General features: G+C 51.1%; 1 protein-coding gene across 4 annotated transcripts in view; it reads left to right on the top strand.

Moving 5' to 3' along the window:
- Positions 1-15,324, top strand: part of LOC149361422 (uncharacterized) — a 442,275-nt gene that overhangs the window by 18,461 nt on the left and 408,490 nt on the right. For 2 of the 4 annotated variants that reach the window (XM_089572678.1, XM_089572677.1), the window contains exons 5-6: positions 795-903; positions 2,185-2,288. In XM_089572678.1, coding sequence (XP_089428804.1) covers positions 795-903; positions 2,185-2,230 — 155 coding nt within the window. In that variant the 3' untranslated portion in view covers positions 2,231-2,288. Of the gene's footprint in view, positions 1-794; positions 904-2,179; positions 2,301-15,324 lie in introns of those variants that run through there. The other 2 variants (XM_089572680.1, XM_089572679.1) reach the window with 2 other exon arrangements.

Raw genomic sequence — 15,324 nt, 5'->3', positions numbered from 1 at the left:
TGTGTAAGGAACTTTGTCACTCCATTTGTCACCACTTTGATGTATGCCATCCCTAATTCAGGGGCTGTATAATTTTTGAAATTTTGTTGAAATTGCTTGAAAACCTTTGGAATTTCCTGCACCTCTCTTTTTCCCCCAAGTCCCAAACCTACGCAGAGTGCAAGTGGGTTTTTACTCCAGCTAAATTTTGTTATTCATCAAAGGGCTTTTCTCTCTACTGCTTTGCTGGGTGTATCTGAAGTATAATATTATGCACCAGTGTGTGAAGCTTTGCTCCCAGAGCTATTAGCCCGAGGTAGTAATTTTAGAGCATTGCGTTGCGTTCTCAGCCTGGTTGCGTTTTGAGCCTCAGAGTTGTGCTGATTCCACGGATAGAACCCAAGATGGCAGCCTCCAATGCAGCAGTGTATCCCAGTAGTTGCCATGGGAGCCGAGGTGGTTAGATAATGGAATAAAATAATAGCAGGTGGCGGTGTGATGCTCGAGCACCACAGCTCGAAACTAAACTATATCGATCAGTATCTGTATATCTGTCTGGCAGGCATTAAAGTCTGGCTGCTTAGTCACGACATTCCTGTAAAATTTGTAAGTGAACCGTTTGGCATGAATGTACCAGATGGTGTCATACGGTTCAGCCTGTCGTGCAGCATAAAGTTACTAGTTAAGTTAGAGCCTTTCTTGCAGCACGGATTCAAACTGACAACCTATGTTAGGTGTATTAATGCTCGTTATTCGATCTGCTCATTTTTTTATATTCAAGCACACTAACATTACTTATTACCCCATCTGTGCAGATTGCTTCTGGCACTATTTGAAGCTGAAGGGTTGCTCGGCTGAGGATCTCCAAAAGCGCCACAAGAAGGTGACGCGCTACCTGGCACAGAAGTGCTGTGGCCTGCGGCGGTAAATACCTGTTCAAGCCAATAGTCTCTTGTTATATGCATGAATAGATTGGGTAAGCTCATGTGCTTACAAAACTCGTAACTTCACTGTATTTCCTAACTGTCTGTATGGTACACTTAGGCACTGGAATAACCTGCAAATCTCACTGGAATTTGCCTATTATAGTGAGATACTGCTTTACCCAAGTTCTGCTTAAGGATAGTCGACTACTCAGATGACGCACAGAAGATTATATTTATGAACCAGACTGTTAACAGCACTTATGGACCACATTAGCAGACTGTTCTGAGACCGCACGCAGCCAGGCTTTTCAGCGTGGAAGAGGCGGCTTTAGACAAGGCATGCGAGCGCTCTGTTCCTGCACGTTAAGTAGATGTCGGATGAATCTCGAAAAAATATGAAGGACGCGCCAGGAATATGACTACCCCAACCCTTTGGAGATGTGCAGCGCACAGTATACGGCCATGCCAGCGACATGTCTTTCTGTTCAAACTTTCTCTAAAACCGCTGTCACTGCGCAGAAGCAGGTAGCAGTATCTGTACTAAGAATTCGTATCTTAAAGGAAAAAAGAAAGCGCAATGTCCACCTTTGGCACGATTTCTGCAGTGATGTGCGTTCTGCCGGCTGACAATACACCGCTTGCTTGGTGTTGTAGGCCTAACCTGTGCTTTACTCAAGGTGTAGCGAGAAGCGCTTTTGAACTAGCCACCAGCGATCACAGAAATGTCTACTCTCTTTACCGCCTCTACAATAACTTTATGGTGGTATGAACGTGCAGTTTATTCCCGCAACGTCTTCGTAAGTGAAGCGCGCGGAAAAACGGGCCAGGCGGACCGCCTCGCACAGATAGATGCGGGTTGCATGCAGGGACTCATTCTGAGCCGTTGGCAGAACCGTCATTACAGGCCATGATGCACTTGGTCACACGTTGCATGCACGTCTGCATCTTGATTTCTATCTGGAAACAGCTTGGTTGACGTCACTTCTGTCAATAAAGTGCTCTGCATGCCAATGTTTCTCCCATTCCGGACGGTTCCCACCAGCCATTGTATGAAGCGGCGTGTGCATATTCTTCAGTTGTATAATTGAGGCTTTAATGCATTATTCCTATGGGTTTACGTTGGGCCCGTGCCAATTTGATGTTAAATGTGGATCGTTGCATGAAAGGGGAATGCATAATCAAGATTCCACTGTATGACTTTTGTAACATTTGCATGCATTTGTTGTGTATATATATGCATACTATATATATCACTGTTCTTTTTCTTCACCTAGGACAGTCTGAACAAGAGAGACCTGCTGAAGAAAAATTCTGTATATATGTAAATCAATAGTCGATTTGCTCCAAGTGAAGCGTTTTATGCCTGGCTGTACTGCAGGAATGCATCGAATGTTCAGAGTCAGACTGCTGCTCTGTAGCTGCATATTCATTGACAAATAAAGCGTACTTGGTAATGACTACAGGAATACAACACACTACACAAATGCACTACAGAAGGCAGACTACAGAGATACGACATTACAGAATTACGTCACTACAGAAGACAGACTACAGAAATACTACACTACAGAAAGACTACACAAATACTACACTACAGAAGACAGACTACAGAAATACTACACTACAGAAGACAGACTACAGAAATACGACACTACAGACTACAGAAGACAGACTACACAAATACTACATGCCCAAAATACGACAGACTACAGAAGTTTTCTGTCGTAAATTCCTGTAGTGTTTTGACTGGGGGGAATGTTTCACGTGCTCTGACATCACGCATCACACGGGCGCCTTAGCGTTCCGCCTCCATCGAAACGCGTCCGCCGCGGTCCGGTTCGAACCCGGGTACTCCGGCTCGGCAGCCGAGCGCCCTAACCACTGAGCCTCCGTGGCGGGTCTGGCGAGTTCCTTTTTTCGAGTTTGGCGTGTTGCTGTGCAGTTATTGTAGGGAGAGTTTATGTTCATCTAGTGCGACAGCACTATTTCGATGAGTCAATCCGTAGCCAGATCTTAGGATGTTTGTATGCTGACAGTGTATGCGGGCTTTATGCCAAGTGAAGGTAATAAATGAAACTGAAATCGAAACACTTGCCGACGACTGGGATGCGAACCCGTGCGGCGCGAGCAGATCAGCTTCGCAGGCCGCTCCGTGTGAGCCCTAGACTACAGCCACAGCCGAACATGCTAAACTGCAACGCACTCTTGAGCTGCGCACTGCAAGTCGTCGTCTTCGACCACAAATACTGCTGTCAAACTTATTTTCGCGCTTTGAGCTATACGTCGGTTCTGAAAGTGAGATGTGCGCTGCATGCGTTGTCGTGGACAACGTTGCTGCAAAAACACGGCACTGGAGCAACACAGCACTGCCGCAGAAAAGCGGCACTGAAGCACAGGCCACTGGCGTACGTGAGGTAAATGGCATTTACAGTGCAAAAATTGAAGGAACGCATAACTGGTTCCCTGGGTCAGTGGAAATCTCAATCGTGTTTTCATGTACGTGGCGGGGGCGCCAGCTGCAAAAAAACTGTGCTTTCGCACTTTATTTCGTGCTTAGCAATGCTAAACCGCTAGCATTTTTTGAACTTCACTGCGGCATCTCGTGCTTCGGTCGACAGGTGCCTAGTTTTGTCTTTCAACTATGTTAAAGGCCAAACCATGAAAAAGAGAAAAAGAAATTCAATCAACATCCATGACTGCGAGTCCATCCCGCGGCCGCGCGAAAATACCTCCTTTAAAGAGATACTGAAGCAAAATTTGAAAATTGAGCAAAAACGCTGGAAATAGATTCTCGAAATGTGATTGCACCGAAATCTAGTCGTTACGGCGCATATTTTTCAGCGGATGGTTTTATTTTCGATGTTTCATGAGCGCGCGCCAAGCCCTCCCGGCCGGCGCGAATGGATTGATGGATGGAAAAAACTTTATTGTTAATAAATTTCAAGTGTTCTTGGCCCTTACGGGTCACTGGGCGCCGTGGTCGATCCTTGGTCCAGGATGCTGCACTTGGGTGAAGAGCGTGACGCCATGGCACTCTCCCGCGGCGACAAATATGGCGGTGCCCTTCGATGAATGAAACCTCGCTTCGGACTGGTTTCGTCGTTTTTACTGACTTCTTCAGCGCGTTCACTGGCCATAAAGGGGCCACCGGTCTTTCGCTTCGTCTGTTGTCACCCATAAATAAGCATATGAGTAATAATTTGCTTTATTTTTTTATTTAGAGTGACGATTCTGCCCGCTTTAGGATAAGAGGGCTGTCGATTTGTTGACAGCAATGTGAAGGAAGACGAAGTGTCCCTGCTACGGTGGCTGCACATCGCTCCAGTGAAAAATCTCGCCATCCGCGCAAATACGTTCCCTATACCAAGAGAACTGACTTCATACCATCTGAAGAAGCTCCCGAAGCTCATGCGCCGTCTGGCTGTGTGGCATTGACAGAATGTCCCGCAGTCATCCCTGCAACTGGACTGTGCTCCGAGACTAGGCCTAGGGCCTCCGGTGACGCGCTGGCGGAGGTAACTCCGCCGGTGGCGCTCGTCGCCACGGCTTCACCAGCACCTCTTCTGACAACTGAGCCTTGGTTCCAGCTCCTGGTTCCTGCTCCCGGTCCATCAACGGCAGCGCACATCCCGCCTTCTCCAAATGTTTCTCAGCCCGTGAGCGACCTGCCCTCTGGGCGGAACACGGCATGGCTACCCAGCCTCCACTTTTGGACGGGGCCTCAACCGCGCTGCGTGAGGAGGAGAGCTCTCCAATGGACATGACTTCAGCAGCTGCACCCGTGACTCCGGCTTCTCGCGGTTCTCTAAAGCGTCCATCAGGGGACACTGCACAGGATTCATCTTCGGCCAACAACAGCTCACAAGGCAAGCGTTCCTGCCTAGCAAATGCCAGCCACGTTGTGTCGACGCCTGGATCGGCATCGTATAAAGTGGCCATTAAAGCTCTGGCAAACACAAGCCTCACAGACATCCCGAACAGGATCCTTGAGGCAAACCTGGACGCTTGTCTTGGAACCAAAGGTTTTCGTGGCTTCACGGCTAGAACGAAATCCAGTACCAGCGCTGTGTGGCTCCCGACTCTGGCTGCCGTCGAGCGTCTGCAAACGCTCAAGTGTATATCGATTACAAGCGAGATTTCGGTGCCTGTCCAGGTGTACCTTGTAGAAGGTTCGGACCTACAACGGTGTGTTGTGTACAACGTCGACGTCGCCGAAGACCAGGCAACCCTACAGCGTGAGCTATACTGCCCTTCGCACCGTGTTATCCAAGCGCGGTATATGGGCAAAGGGCGCTCCTGCATCGTCACACTGCAAGGCCCACCAACTCCTCCAGAACGCCTTTACTATTGTGAGGGGCAAGCGACTCGCCGCCTGGAACAGCCAAACTCATAAGTGGCCTGGCAACCCTGACTGGCTCCGTGCGTTCCCTCTCGGAGTGCCGAGGCGGGGAGAGAGCCTTCGGCCGCGAGCGGAGACGCTGCCGTCTGTATTTGAAGCCCTTTGTTGTAACTGATGTTCAACGGTAGAATAAATGCATCCGTGCTCACATATGGCGCAGTCGACGTCCCGAACCTCCGTGTAGCCCGCCCATTCGAAGCCGCAAGCCACTTCACCGAAAGCCAGAGTCAACGTGTGTCGAGCACCAGCAGCCGAAGTCCAACGCCCGTCTCACCGCCGCCGCCGCCCCCTCCGCCGCCATGCCGCTCATAAACTGGGAGGGAGCCACCGCCTCGGACCTCGCTGGTTTTAGAGTGGACTTCTTGCGAGATGAACTATCGCAACGCAATTTGGACAATACTGGTTCCAAGTACGAACTTATTTCTCGCATCCTTGCTGACACTGCCGCAAAACGAGTCCTGCTACCGGAAACAACTGTATCAGTCACCGAGACGCAGCCCGCTCCAACTCAAGGTGACCAGTTTTTCCAACCTATGCCAGTGTTCAGCGCCGACCCCGTACAGAATATGCAGATTTTGACCGCCTACCTTCAAAATCAACTAGCTTTGTCACTGTCACAAGCCTCTACGAGAGCAGTGCACGTAACAACTTTGCCGGACTTGTCATCAACGCTTCCGACATTCAGTGGCGACGTAGGGTTATCCGTAACCCGATGGATAGACGATCTCGAGCGCACCCAACAGCTTGCCTCTTGGGAACCCGCTACCCTGCTAGCCATCGCCCTCTCAAAACTTCGTGGCCCAGCCGCTGACTGGAAGGAAATCACTTGCCGCCGCGGTGGCTCAGTGGCTATGGTGCTCGGCTGCTGGCCCGAAAGACGCGGGTTCGATCCCGGCCGCGGCGGCTGAATTTCTCTGGAGGAGAAATTCGAGGCCCGTGTACTGTGCGATGTCAGTGCACGTTAAAGAACCCCGGGTGGTCCAAATTTCCGGAGCCCTCCACTACGGCGTCCCTCATAGCCTTAGTCGCTTTGGGAGGTTAAACCCCATAAACCTAAACCAAACCAGGAAATCACTGGCCACCAGCTAAAAACTTGGTCAGAGTGGAAGAAAGCGCTTATAGCGCAGTTCGGCGAGCGACTGTCGCTTATACAGTGGCAGGAACTTGTCGGTGCGCGTGAGAAAACCCCCGGTAAGAGCCTTGTTACCTATACTCTCGCCAAACTCAAGATAATTGGAAGGTGCCCGCTTTCATTGACTGACAAAGAGCGCATCGAGTATTTAATTCAAGGCATCCGTGATGAGCAAGTGGCTACAGCGATCGTCGTTCAACGCCCGAAGACTGTCCAGGATTTCGTCAGCATCGCTTCAGAAGTTGATCGTGCCATGGACCACTCTCGCATGACTAGACTGACAAAGCCATCCGCGCCAATTTCAAGTCGACAGCCGCGTCCTGTCACCTCCAGTGCTACAGCCACGACCGAGAGCACTGCAGACATCCGCCAGCCTTCCCGACCTATAAATAGCACCTACCAGCAGCCAAACCGTGCAAGGCTGCCGCCCTCAAGAATATCCAACCTGCCACCTGCTGACCAAGAACATCGGTACGAGGCAATCTCTTCCAAGTATGGTGCACTTGCCTACAGACGAGTGCAAGACCTAAGCGAAGCGGTATGCTATAGCTGCAAGAAAAAGGGCCATCTGGCTAGCAACTGCACTGAGAAAGGACAGCCCTCCCGAGACAAGGCGCAAACAATCCCTAAAGTGCCAACAGCATGTGTTGGCCGCACTGAGGACCCTTTGCTTGGATTCATGCTCAGGTGTGCGGTAATCACTGCTCACGTCAAGGGCCTTGGAGAGATCAATGCCTTCCCAGACAGTGGTTCGAACGTCACTATCCTCGCTGCCAGCCTAGCTGAAAACCTCAGCATAGAGCCGTGGACAAAGCCACCCCTTCTCGTCGTAGGAGGAGCCTCCGTCGCGCCTCAGGGATCTGTCTTCTTGCAAATCAGCGTAGGCCCCCTCTCTGCAATTGTGGAAGCCGCAGTCCTTCAGAGAAATGCCCTTCCCCTTATTCTGGGAGAGGACTGGTTTTATGCTGCTCAAGCGGAACTTCATTTCAGACCACCATACCTTCCTGTTATCTGCCAGCCCTCTACAAACACTGTCGTGCTGTGCAAAGAGGAACTGTTACCCCGTATGTCCAATGCAGTGATACTTAAAACATCAACTTTGTCTCGCTTTGACCCACCGCATACCACCAGCGAACCCCTACAAGTGGATTTTGAACCAGACGAACACGAGCCCGTGTGGAGCAAGCTCAACAAGGCAGCCCAGTCTCAAACTCAGCCAGCAGACTACAAGAGCCCAGCCCAGCCAGCCTCATGCAGCGTATTTCCTTCTGAGCCATGTTCATCCACGCCCAACAGTTTCCCTGATATCATCATCGGGACCCAACTCAAGCCCGAAGAACAGCAAGCAGTGAAGCAAATAGTGCACCGCCACTCACGTCTCTTCGCTACCAGTCCTGATGACATTGGCCTTTATGAAGGCATCGAGCACGAGATCAACTTACTGCCGGATGCAAAGCCTTATGGACGGCAACCGTACCGCTACACAGCCAGTGATTGCAAGTTCCTCGAAGCCCAAACAGCATCTCGTCTTCAAAATGACATCATCCGTTCTTCATCTAGACCTTGGAGATTTCCTGCCATTGTCGTGACGCAGAAAGACAAAAAGAGCCGCTTCATCCCGAACTTCTCGAAAGTTGCCGCACCTCTGCAAGCTGTCATCCGAAAGGCTGACTTCGAGTGGACAGTTGAGTGTCAACAAGCCTTTGAAGCCCTTCGTGCCGCACTTACAACAGCACCTATACTGGGACACTTCCACAATGAAACTGCTGTGCCTACAACCTCTACAAAAGATGCCTTGAAACATCTCCACTCAGTGTTTTACAGGTTCGGTGCTAATGACCATTGTTTGTGTGACCATGCCAAGTCATTTGAATCACACCTGTTCAAGAACTTCATGCGTACGCATGGTGTGAACATACACTTCGCAGTAGCTTACAGGGCAGCTAGCAACGGACTGGTGGAACGTGCGAATGCCACACTTGTGACCGTCCTCCGAAAACTGTACAACAATGATCAGGCACTGTGGGTCTCCAAACTCGATGAAGCAGCTTTCGCTGTCAATGTAACCCGCCACAGAAGTACAGGATTTTCGCCATTCGAGCTTCTGTTTGGATTTTTGCCGAAACTCCCATATCAGAAAGTCCGCACAACGCAAGCCGCCGACATTCGTGACAGGCTTATGAACTTGCCAGACCTTCGCAGCGAGACTGCGAGTAACTCCCAGGAAGCTCAAAGGAACCGCAAGAGAATCTACGACCGCACCCACCGCAGCGCCTCATTTGACGTCGGAGACTTTGTCTGGGTGCGAAGACAAGAGCCAGTACTTGGCGGAACTGAAAAGCTCGCGCCAAAGTTCAAGGGACTCTACCAGGTGACACGGAAAAGGACACCCGTCACATACGATGTTCGGCGCATAACGAACTCCGCCACACCCTCACCAGATGCGCGTACAGTGCACATAAGTCAAATGAAACTGTACCACCCTCCGTACTTTGACCCAGTGCTAGTGGAGCCCACATGCGAAGCCGTGCAACCTATCCCGAGTCCTGATGAAGACAATGCCGAGCAAATGCCACCTATGACCAATGAGCCGGACCAGCCAACTGGTTCAGCGAGTCAGCGACCTCAGCGTCACCGTGCACCACCCAAGCGACTGCTTGACTACGACTTTGCCTTAGTAGACTAATGTTCCTGTCCAAGAGGACTTGGACTTGCAGGCGGGGTGGGATGTGAGGTGCAAGCCACTCGCCGCCTGGAACAGCCAAACTCATAAGTGGCCTGGCAACCCTGACTGGCTCCGTGCGTTCCCTCTCGGAGTGCCGAGGCGGGGAGAGAGCCTTCGGCCGCGAGCGGAGACGCTGCCGTCTGTATTTGAAGCCCTTTGTTGTAACTGATGTTCAACGGTAGAATAAATGCATCCGTGCTCACACTATTATGGCTGTATTCTGCGACCTCGGCTATACAAACCGAGCGCTGTCTACTGCTACAGTTGCTTCAGATCTGGCCACATGCGCCGATCATGCCCTTTTACAACTCAAGATAAGGCTACGCCACAAAGCACACCGTCTTACCGTGGCGGACTTTGCAAGACCGACGACCATGAGATCACCTCTCCAACCTGCCCAACAAAACAAAAGGCAACTGACAAGGATCGGCGTAGGATACATAAACTCGTGCCTCCACCTGAAAATGCAGCCCCGATACAGACATCCAACAGGTTTGCGGCCCTCCAGTGGAATGACGACGACTGGCCAGAGCTTTCCGAGTCCAATCCGCCTGCAGCCCCTGTTCAACTGTCTTAAAGAGATAAAGTGCGCTAGGATCGCCGTCGCCTTCAGGCTACAAACAATACCAGCATGCTGGAGCCACTGCCTGAGGACATGGCAGCAGTTGACGACCAAATCGCACGCCTTTTAGCCGAGGTGTCTAAGCTACGACAGCGCCGTGAGCTGCTTGCTCGTCGAAGATCAAAAGCGGAATCCAACCCCGCGCCACTGAGTGCTGCCGCACCGTCGATTACGTCTAGCCCTCAAGCGTTGTTTCCTGACTCTACCAGGTCTTCTGCTGCACTGCGGGATAATTCTACGACATCCCTCCTTCTATTTATGGTAACCCAGTTATCTACCCTGACATCCGTTCTTTTACAACGCTTGGACGCTTAATCGAAAATGGCGAGTACACGTTATTGTGGCGTGCTCCAGTGGAACTGCAGAGGCCTCTCCACAAAGCTGGGAGAGCTCAAATATCGACTTCGCATGAACAAGCTCCAGGTGTGGGCCCTGCTACTGCAGGAGACCAATGCCTTGCCATCCATCCCGGGCTTTAATGGACACATGTCTCCATCAATGACCGACCGTCGTGTGCACACTGCAGCCCCTACAGGAAAGGCGGCGGTATATGTTGATACGCGCTTTCCTCAAGTTTGCCTCTCCCTAGAAAAATGGTGCACCTCATATCAGGAGATAGTTGCAGTGGCCGTGAAGTTTCCCAAGGCAACTGTTGTAGTCGTGTCATGCTATGTAAGGCCCGCCGGTGGAGCTTCCTCCCGCATTAATCTGGGGTGGTTATTAACTCTGCGACGACAACACCCAGGGTGCCCTATTTTAGTCGGTGGTGACTTTAACGCCCCTCACCCAGACTGGGGATACCCCACTTCTAGCCCCCGTGGTAGGCGTGCACGGGACGCCTTCGCGGATGCGTTGCTTGTATTACTCAACCATCCCGATTCAGCAACGCGGGCTGTGTGCCATGCTCGCAGTCCAACGTATGCTCCGGACCTTACGTGGTGGTCCGGTCCCGGCACTCCCTCGTGGCACCTGGAGCCTGACTGCTGGGGTAGTGACCACCACCCTATCATCATCGGTCTTCATCCATTACGAGCCCGCCGATTACGCCGTAGGTGTTCTGTGGTGAACTGGGACACCTTTCGCACCACGCTCGAAGATCTCTCTGTGCAGTCATCTACACTACGTATGGACTGCATACAAATTGCGCTCAACAAGGCTACAACTGCCACCTGGACAGACGTCAATCGTCCGGCGCCGGATGTGCGTCTGCTTAACTTGTGGGCTGCTCGCCGACAAGCGGAGATGGCAGCTTCCCGAGACTCGACTTCTGCACAAGCACGCACAAGGCTGAATTACCTTACTGCCAAGGCTCGCAGATAGGAACGTGATCTATCGCGAAGGCAGTGGCATGCGTGGTGTGACCAGTTTTCGACACAGTCATCGAATGCTTCTTTATGGCTAACATTTCGCGCTATGGAACATGGTTCTCGTCGTCCTGACGCAGCGGCCACAGCATGCTTCGCTGCTAACTTAGCTCCGGATGATTTCGCAAGAGAAGCAGCGCGGAAGTTTTTTCCCAAGTATGACATGTTGCCTCCGAGGACCGCAGGAGCCTCCTTGGCTGGCATTCCAGCATATGTCGACAGGCTGCCATCTACAGCCGACGCCGAGGGAATCGCAAGCCCATTTTCCATGCCCGAATTGCTTGCAGCAATAGATGAGGCCCGTCGGAAGACGGCACCCGGCCCGGACTCCATTCCGCACGAGGTGTACAAGAACATGAGTTCCGCTCTACTGCCTCAACTCCTCGCCACCATCAACAAGGTATGGATAGAAGGCGTCGTACCAGAAACTTGGAAATCGGCTATTGTGATCCCCATCCCAAAGCCAGGGAAGCCGCCGACAGACCTTGGTAATTTCCGGCCTATATCGCTTACGCCCACTTTGTGCAAGCTTACTGAAAAGATGCTTGCCACACGCCTGTCGTGGTGGCTTGAGCACCCCGGTTTCTATCATCCCGCCCAAATCGGCTTTCGAACGTCCATAGGTACAGAAGATGGATTGGCTGTCTTGGCGTCATCAGTTCTAGCATCAACACGCAGCCACAATATGCGTACCGTACTGGCCATGGACGTTGAAAAGGCGTACGACAGTATCAGTCATGCTGCTATCCTGGAATCACTTCACATGCTGCATTTCCCCGTTAGAGTGCGCAATTTTGTAAAATCCTTTCTGGAAGGCCGACACTTTGCCATACGCCTCAGTGGTGAGGCCGTCGGATCCTTTGTGCCTCTTCGCGGCGTGCCCCAGGGATCGGTACTATCGCCCACATTATTTAATATTACTTTTATCCCCCTTGCTTGGCGCTTAGATGAAGTGACTGATATTAAGTTTTTATTGTACGCGGATGACATCACTGTGTGGAGCACCCACCACGACCTGTTGACTGAAGCCTCCGCCCTACAGTCAGCCCTAGATATAACGTCTACTTATGCCTCTTCAATTGGTCTTCAGCTTTCAGTGAGCAAAACTACGTATGTGTCTGTTGCCAACCGCTGGGGAGGCCGTAAACTCGCTGCGACACTAATTCGTCTCCATCTGTCCGGAACTCCACTTCAAGAAAGTTCGATAGTCAAAATATTGCGCTTGACGATTCACGAGTCAGGAACAAGGACTGCTTGGCTTTCTCGAGCTAAAAAGCAAGCGATTCAGGCGTTACGTCTGATTAGACGAATTGCCCCTAAAACAGGCGGCGCCCGCTCTCATGTTGCACGGCAGTTGGTGCGGGCAGTTGTGCAACCGCGCCTCGTGTACCAAGCCCAATTCCAGCATTTGACGAGGGCTCAGTGGGATCGCCTTGAAGCCGTTAATCGAGAGGCAATGAGGGTCATCACTTGCCTTCCCCGCATCACCCCGATCGTGGCGCTCCAAGAACATGCGCAGCTGAATACTCTAGAAGAGCTGGTGCAGCAAAGACGTGATGCTCGCCGGCTAAAGTCTAACCTTACACACGCAACGTGTGCACTCAGGGCGTATACTTCCTCGCACTCCATTCGTCAGCCGCCTCCGCCAGTTCTCCCTCCCTGGCATTTTGTGCAGCTGAGCGATAAAAAACCAACTGATCTACGTCGGCCATCATCTACCCTCGCGGCGGCGTCGTTTCGCGAACGAATTACACAAGAAGACGCCCATCTGCTGCATGGCTCCATCGTTCTTTACGTTGACGCAGGCATCCAGGCTTACGAAACCACGACTGCAATTTACTGCCCTTGCAAGCCTGCCCTCAACAAAACGTCCAGGTTTCGCTTCCCAGAACCTCCTTCCTCCTTCTGTGCGGAGATGCTTGCCGTTCAAGAGGCACTGTGCTCAGTGGCCGGCGTTCCCCTACTACCTACGACTCGCATTGTCATCCGCACCGACGCTCTTCAAGTCATACGCCTACTACGACGCGTCAGTCGCACCCCAGGCATTTGCCAGGACATCCATCGTCTCGCGGCACGCATCCCGCAGACAATCCGAATTCAGTGGGTCCCACGGGACCTCCTGAGTTCGCAAAGCCGTGCAGATTCTGCGACCCACCTTGTGACCCCAACTTCGTCTTTGCCTCGAGTCCTAACACTGGATGACACCACCCTCCTTTTAACAAAAAAGGAACACCTCTGGCGCCGCACACGTGCTCTAATCCCTCCGTGTGCGGTAACCCTCCCCTGTGGTCTTACCCGTGCAGAGGAGGTTGCGCTTCGGAGGATCCGGGTCGGGGTTGCCCTAACTCCGGCCGTTACACGAAAGTGGCCGCAATTCGAAGGTGTATTTCCCCGCCCCGGTTGTCCAGTCTGCAAGAACAGAAATCTTGAGGCCGACATTCACCACCTGCTGTGGGTTGCCCGGCGTTGAAGCCGACAAGAATTCGGCAGCTGACGGCAGCGGGTCTTTCGCCCGATAATAGTGCTTCATACACCGCTTGGACACAAGGACCTCATCATCGTTCACTGCTCGATTTCATTAGATCAGCGAACCTTTACTCATTTATTTAGGCATCCTCATTTATCATTACATGCCGTTTTATGGCCTGAGGCAATCAACTTCGCATTAAAAAAAAAAACAATGCTTCCCCTCCTAAACACCAGATGGCACCACTAGTCTGGACATCGTCGGGCTTCTGTTTTAAAAGTGAGAATGTTAGAAATGGCATAAGGTCCGGAAAAAGTACCTGCATTTAGCGGACGTAAGCGTGCATACGGTTATGGTTTGTAGACAGCAGCGATTAATATCCTAACATATCTGTGTACGCCGTGAACAGACGACAGACATGGAAAAGCCGCGAGTAGCGATGGCAATCGTACTTTTGCGGGAACGGTGGGCGCGCGGGTGTTACGACGTCTAGTCGCAGCTTCCACAGGCGGCCGCCAGGTCCAATGATACGGCAATAAATCGCGAAAAAAAACGTGTTATCCGCCTTTTTCGCTAAAATGCATGTCGGATTTGTCAATTTTAGCGTTCAAGCTCTTGATTACATGTAAAAGAGCAGCTCCAAAAGTTTGGTTCAGTATCCCATTAAGGGCCACTCAGCGAGGCTGCTGTCTATTGTCGCATTTTTTTTAGCTTAAGCTACACTACGCGGCTTGGAAAAAGCTTCACGTGCCCTCTGTGCCGACCAGTGCTGCCAACCTCCAGAGCCGTCACTCCGCTAGTTTGCAACCAAAAATTTCCTAGATTTCCCTAGATACGAAAAGTAGTGTTCAATTGTGAAAAAAAATGTATATTTATGCGTAGTTCAGTGGCAAGTTTTGTCAGGCAGCTACCGTATTATCAGAAGAATTTGAATAGAAGGATCTAAAATGCAGAACTTCTAAATGAAGCTACAGATAAACCGTAGCGCTCTTTGGAAATTAAAAATAAAGGCTCTATATCGTGTATGTGTTCGTTTCTTTTTCACTGTACGCAAGATATTAGTAAACATGCATCGGCATGTGAAGTTAACTGAATTTTTTCCCCTCATGTTGTGTCGGTTTGGACTTCAGCCGAAGGATATTACGTACAAAATGTCTGGAGGTCGCTTGAGGAGTGTTCGGAGACTGCGATATAAAATCTGCTTGTTTATTTGCTGCGATTGCTCTATAGTATGGCTGACGTAACAGTTTGAGTCAAATAAAACAATGAAGCAGTGATTGTTACAGCATTTGTATGCTTCATGTGACCTCAACTCGCTTTTCTCGTCTTGGTGGAACTGGGAATTATCGGTTATGATTTCGGAGGTCCTAGCGTCCCAAAGCGATCTAGGCTATGAGGGATGAAATAGTGAAGGGTTCTGCAAATATCGACCACCTGGTGTTCTTTAACGTGCCGAGCGCCATAACCACTGAGCCACCGTGGCGGGTTAACTGCGAATTGTGAGTTGTTCCCCTAGTTAGACTAGCTGAGATTTCCAACGCGGGGCTCCTTTATCAAAAATGGCGCCCTTGTTCATTCCAGCTTATCAAAATCAACATGCAGATATGCTTACTAAATATTAATTGCACGTCGTGCTGCGAGCTCCAAACACAGCATGAGGAAGGGCGCGCGTGTTGAGATAGAGCGGTGGCGCGCCAGATCACAGCAGCG

This window comes from Amblyomma mixtum, chromosome 2 (assembly GCF_055824585.1).
Source record: "Amblyomma mixtum isolate Tamu chromosome 2, ASM5582458v1, whole genome shotgun sequence".
NCBI classification, from domain to species: Eukaryota; Metazoa; Arthropoda; class Arachnida; order Ixodida; family Ixodidae; genus Amblyomma; species Amblyomma mixtum.
This window is presented reverse-complemented; position numbering and strand designations above follow the sequence as displayed.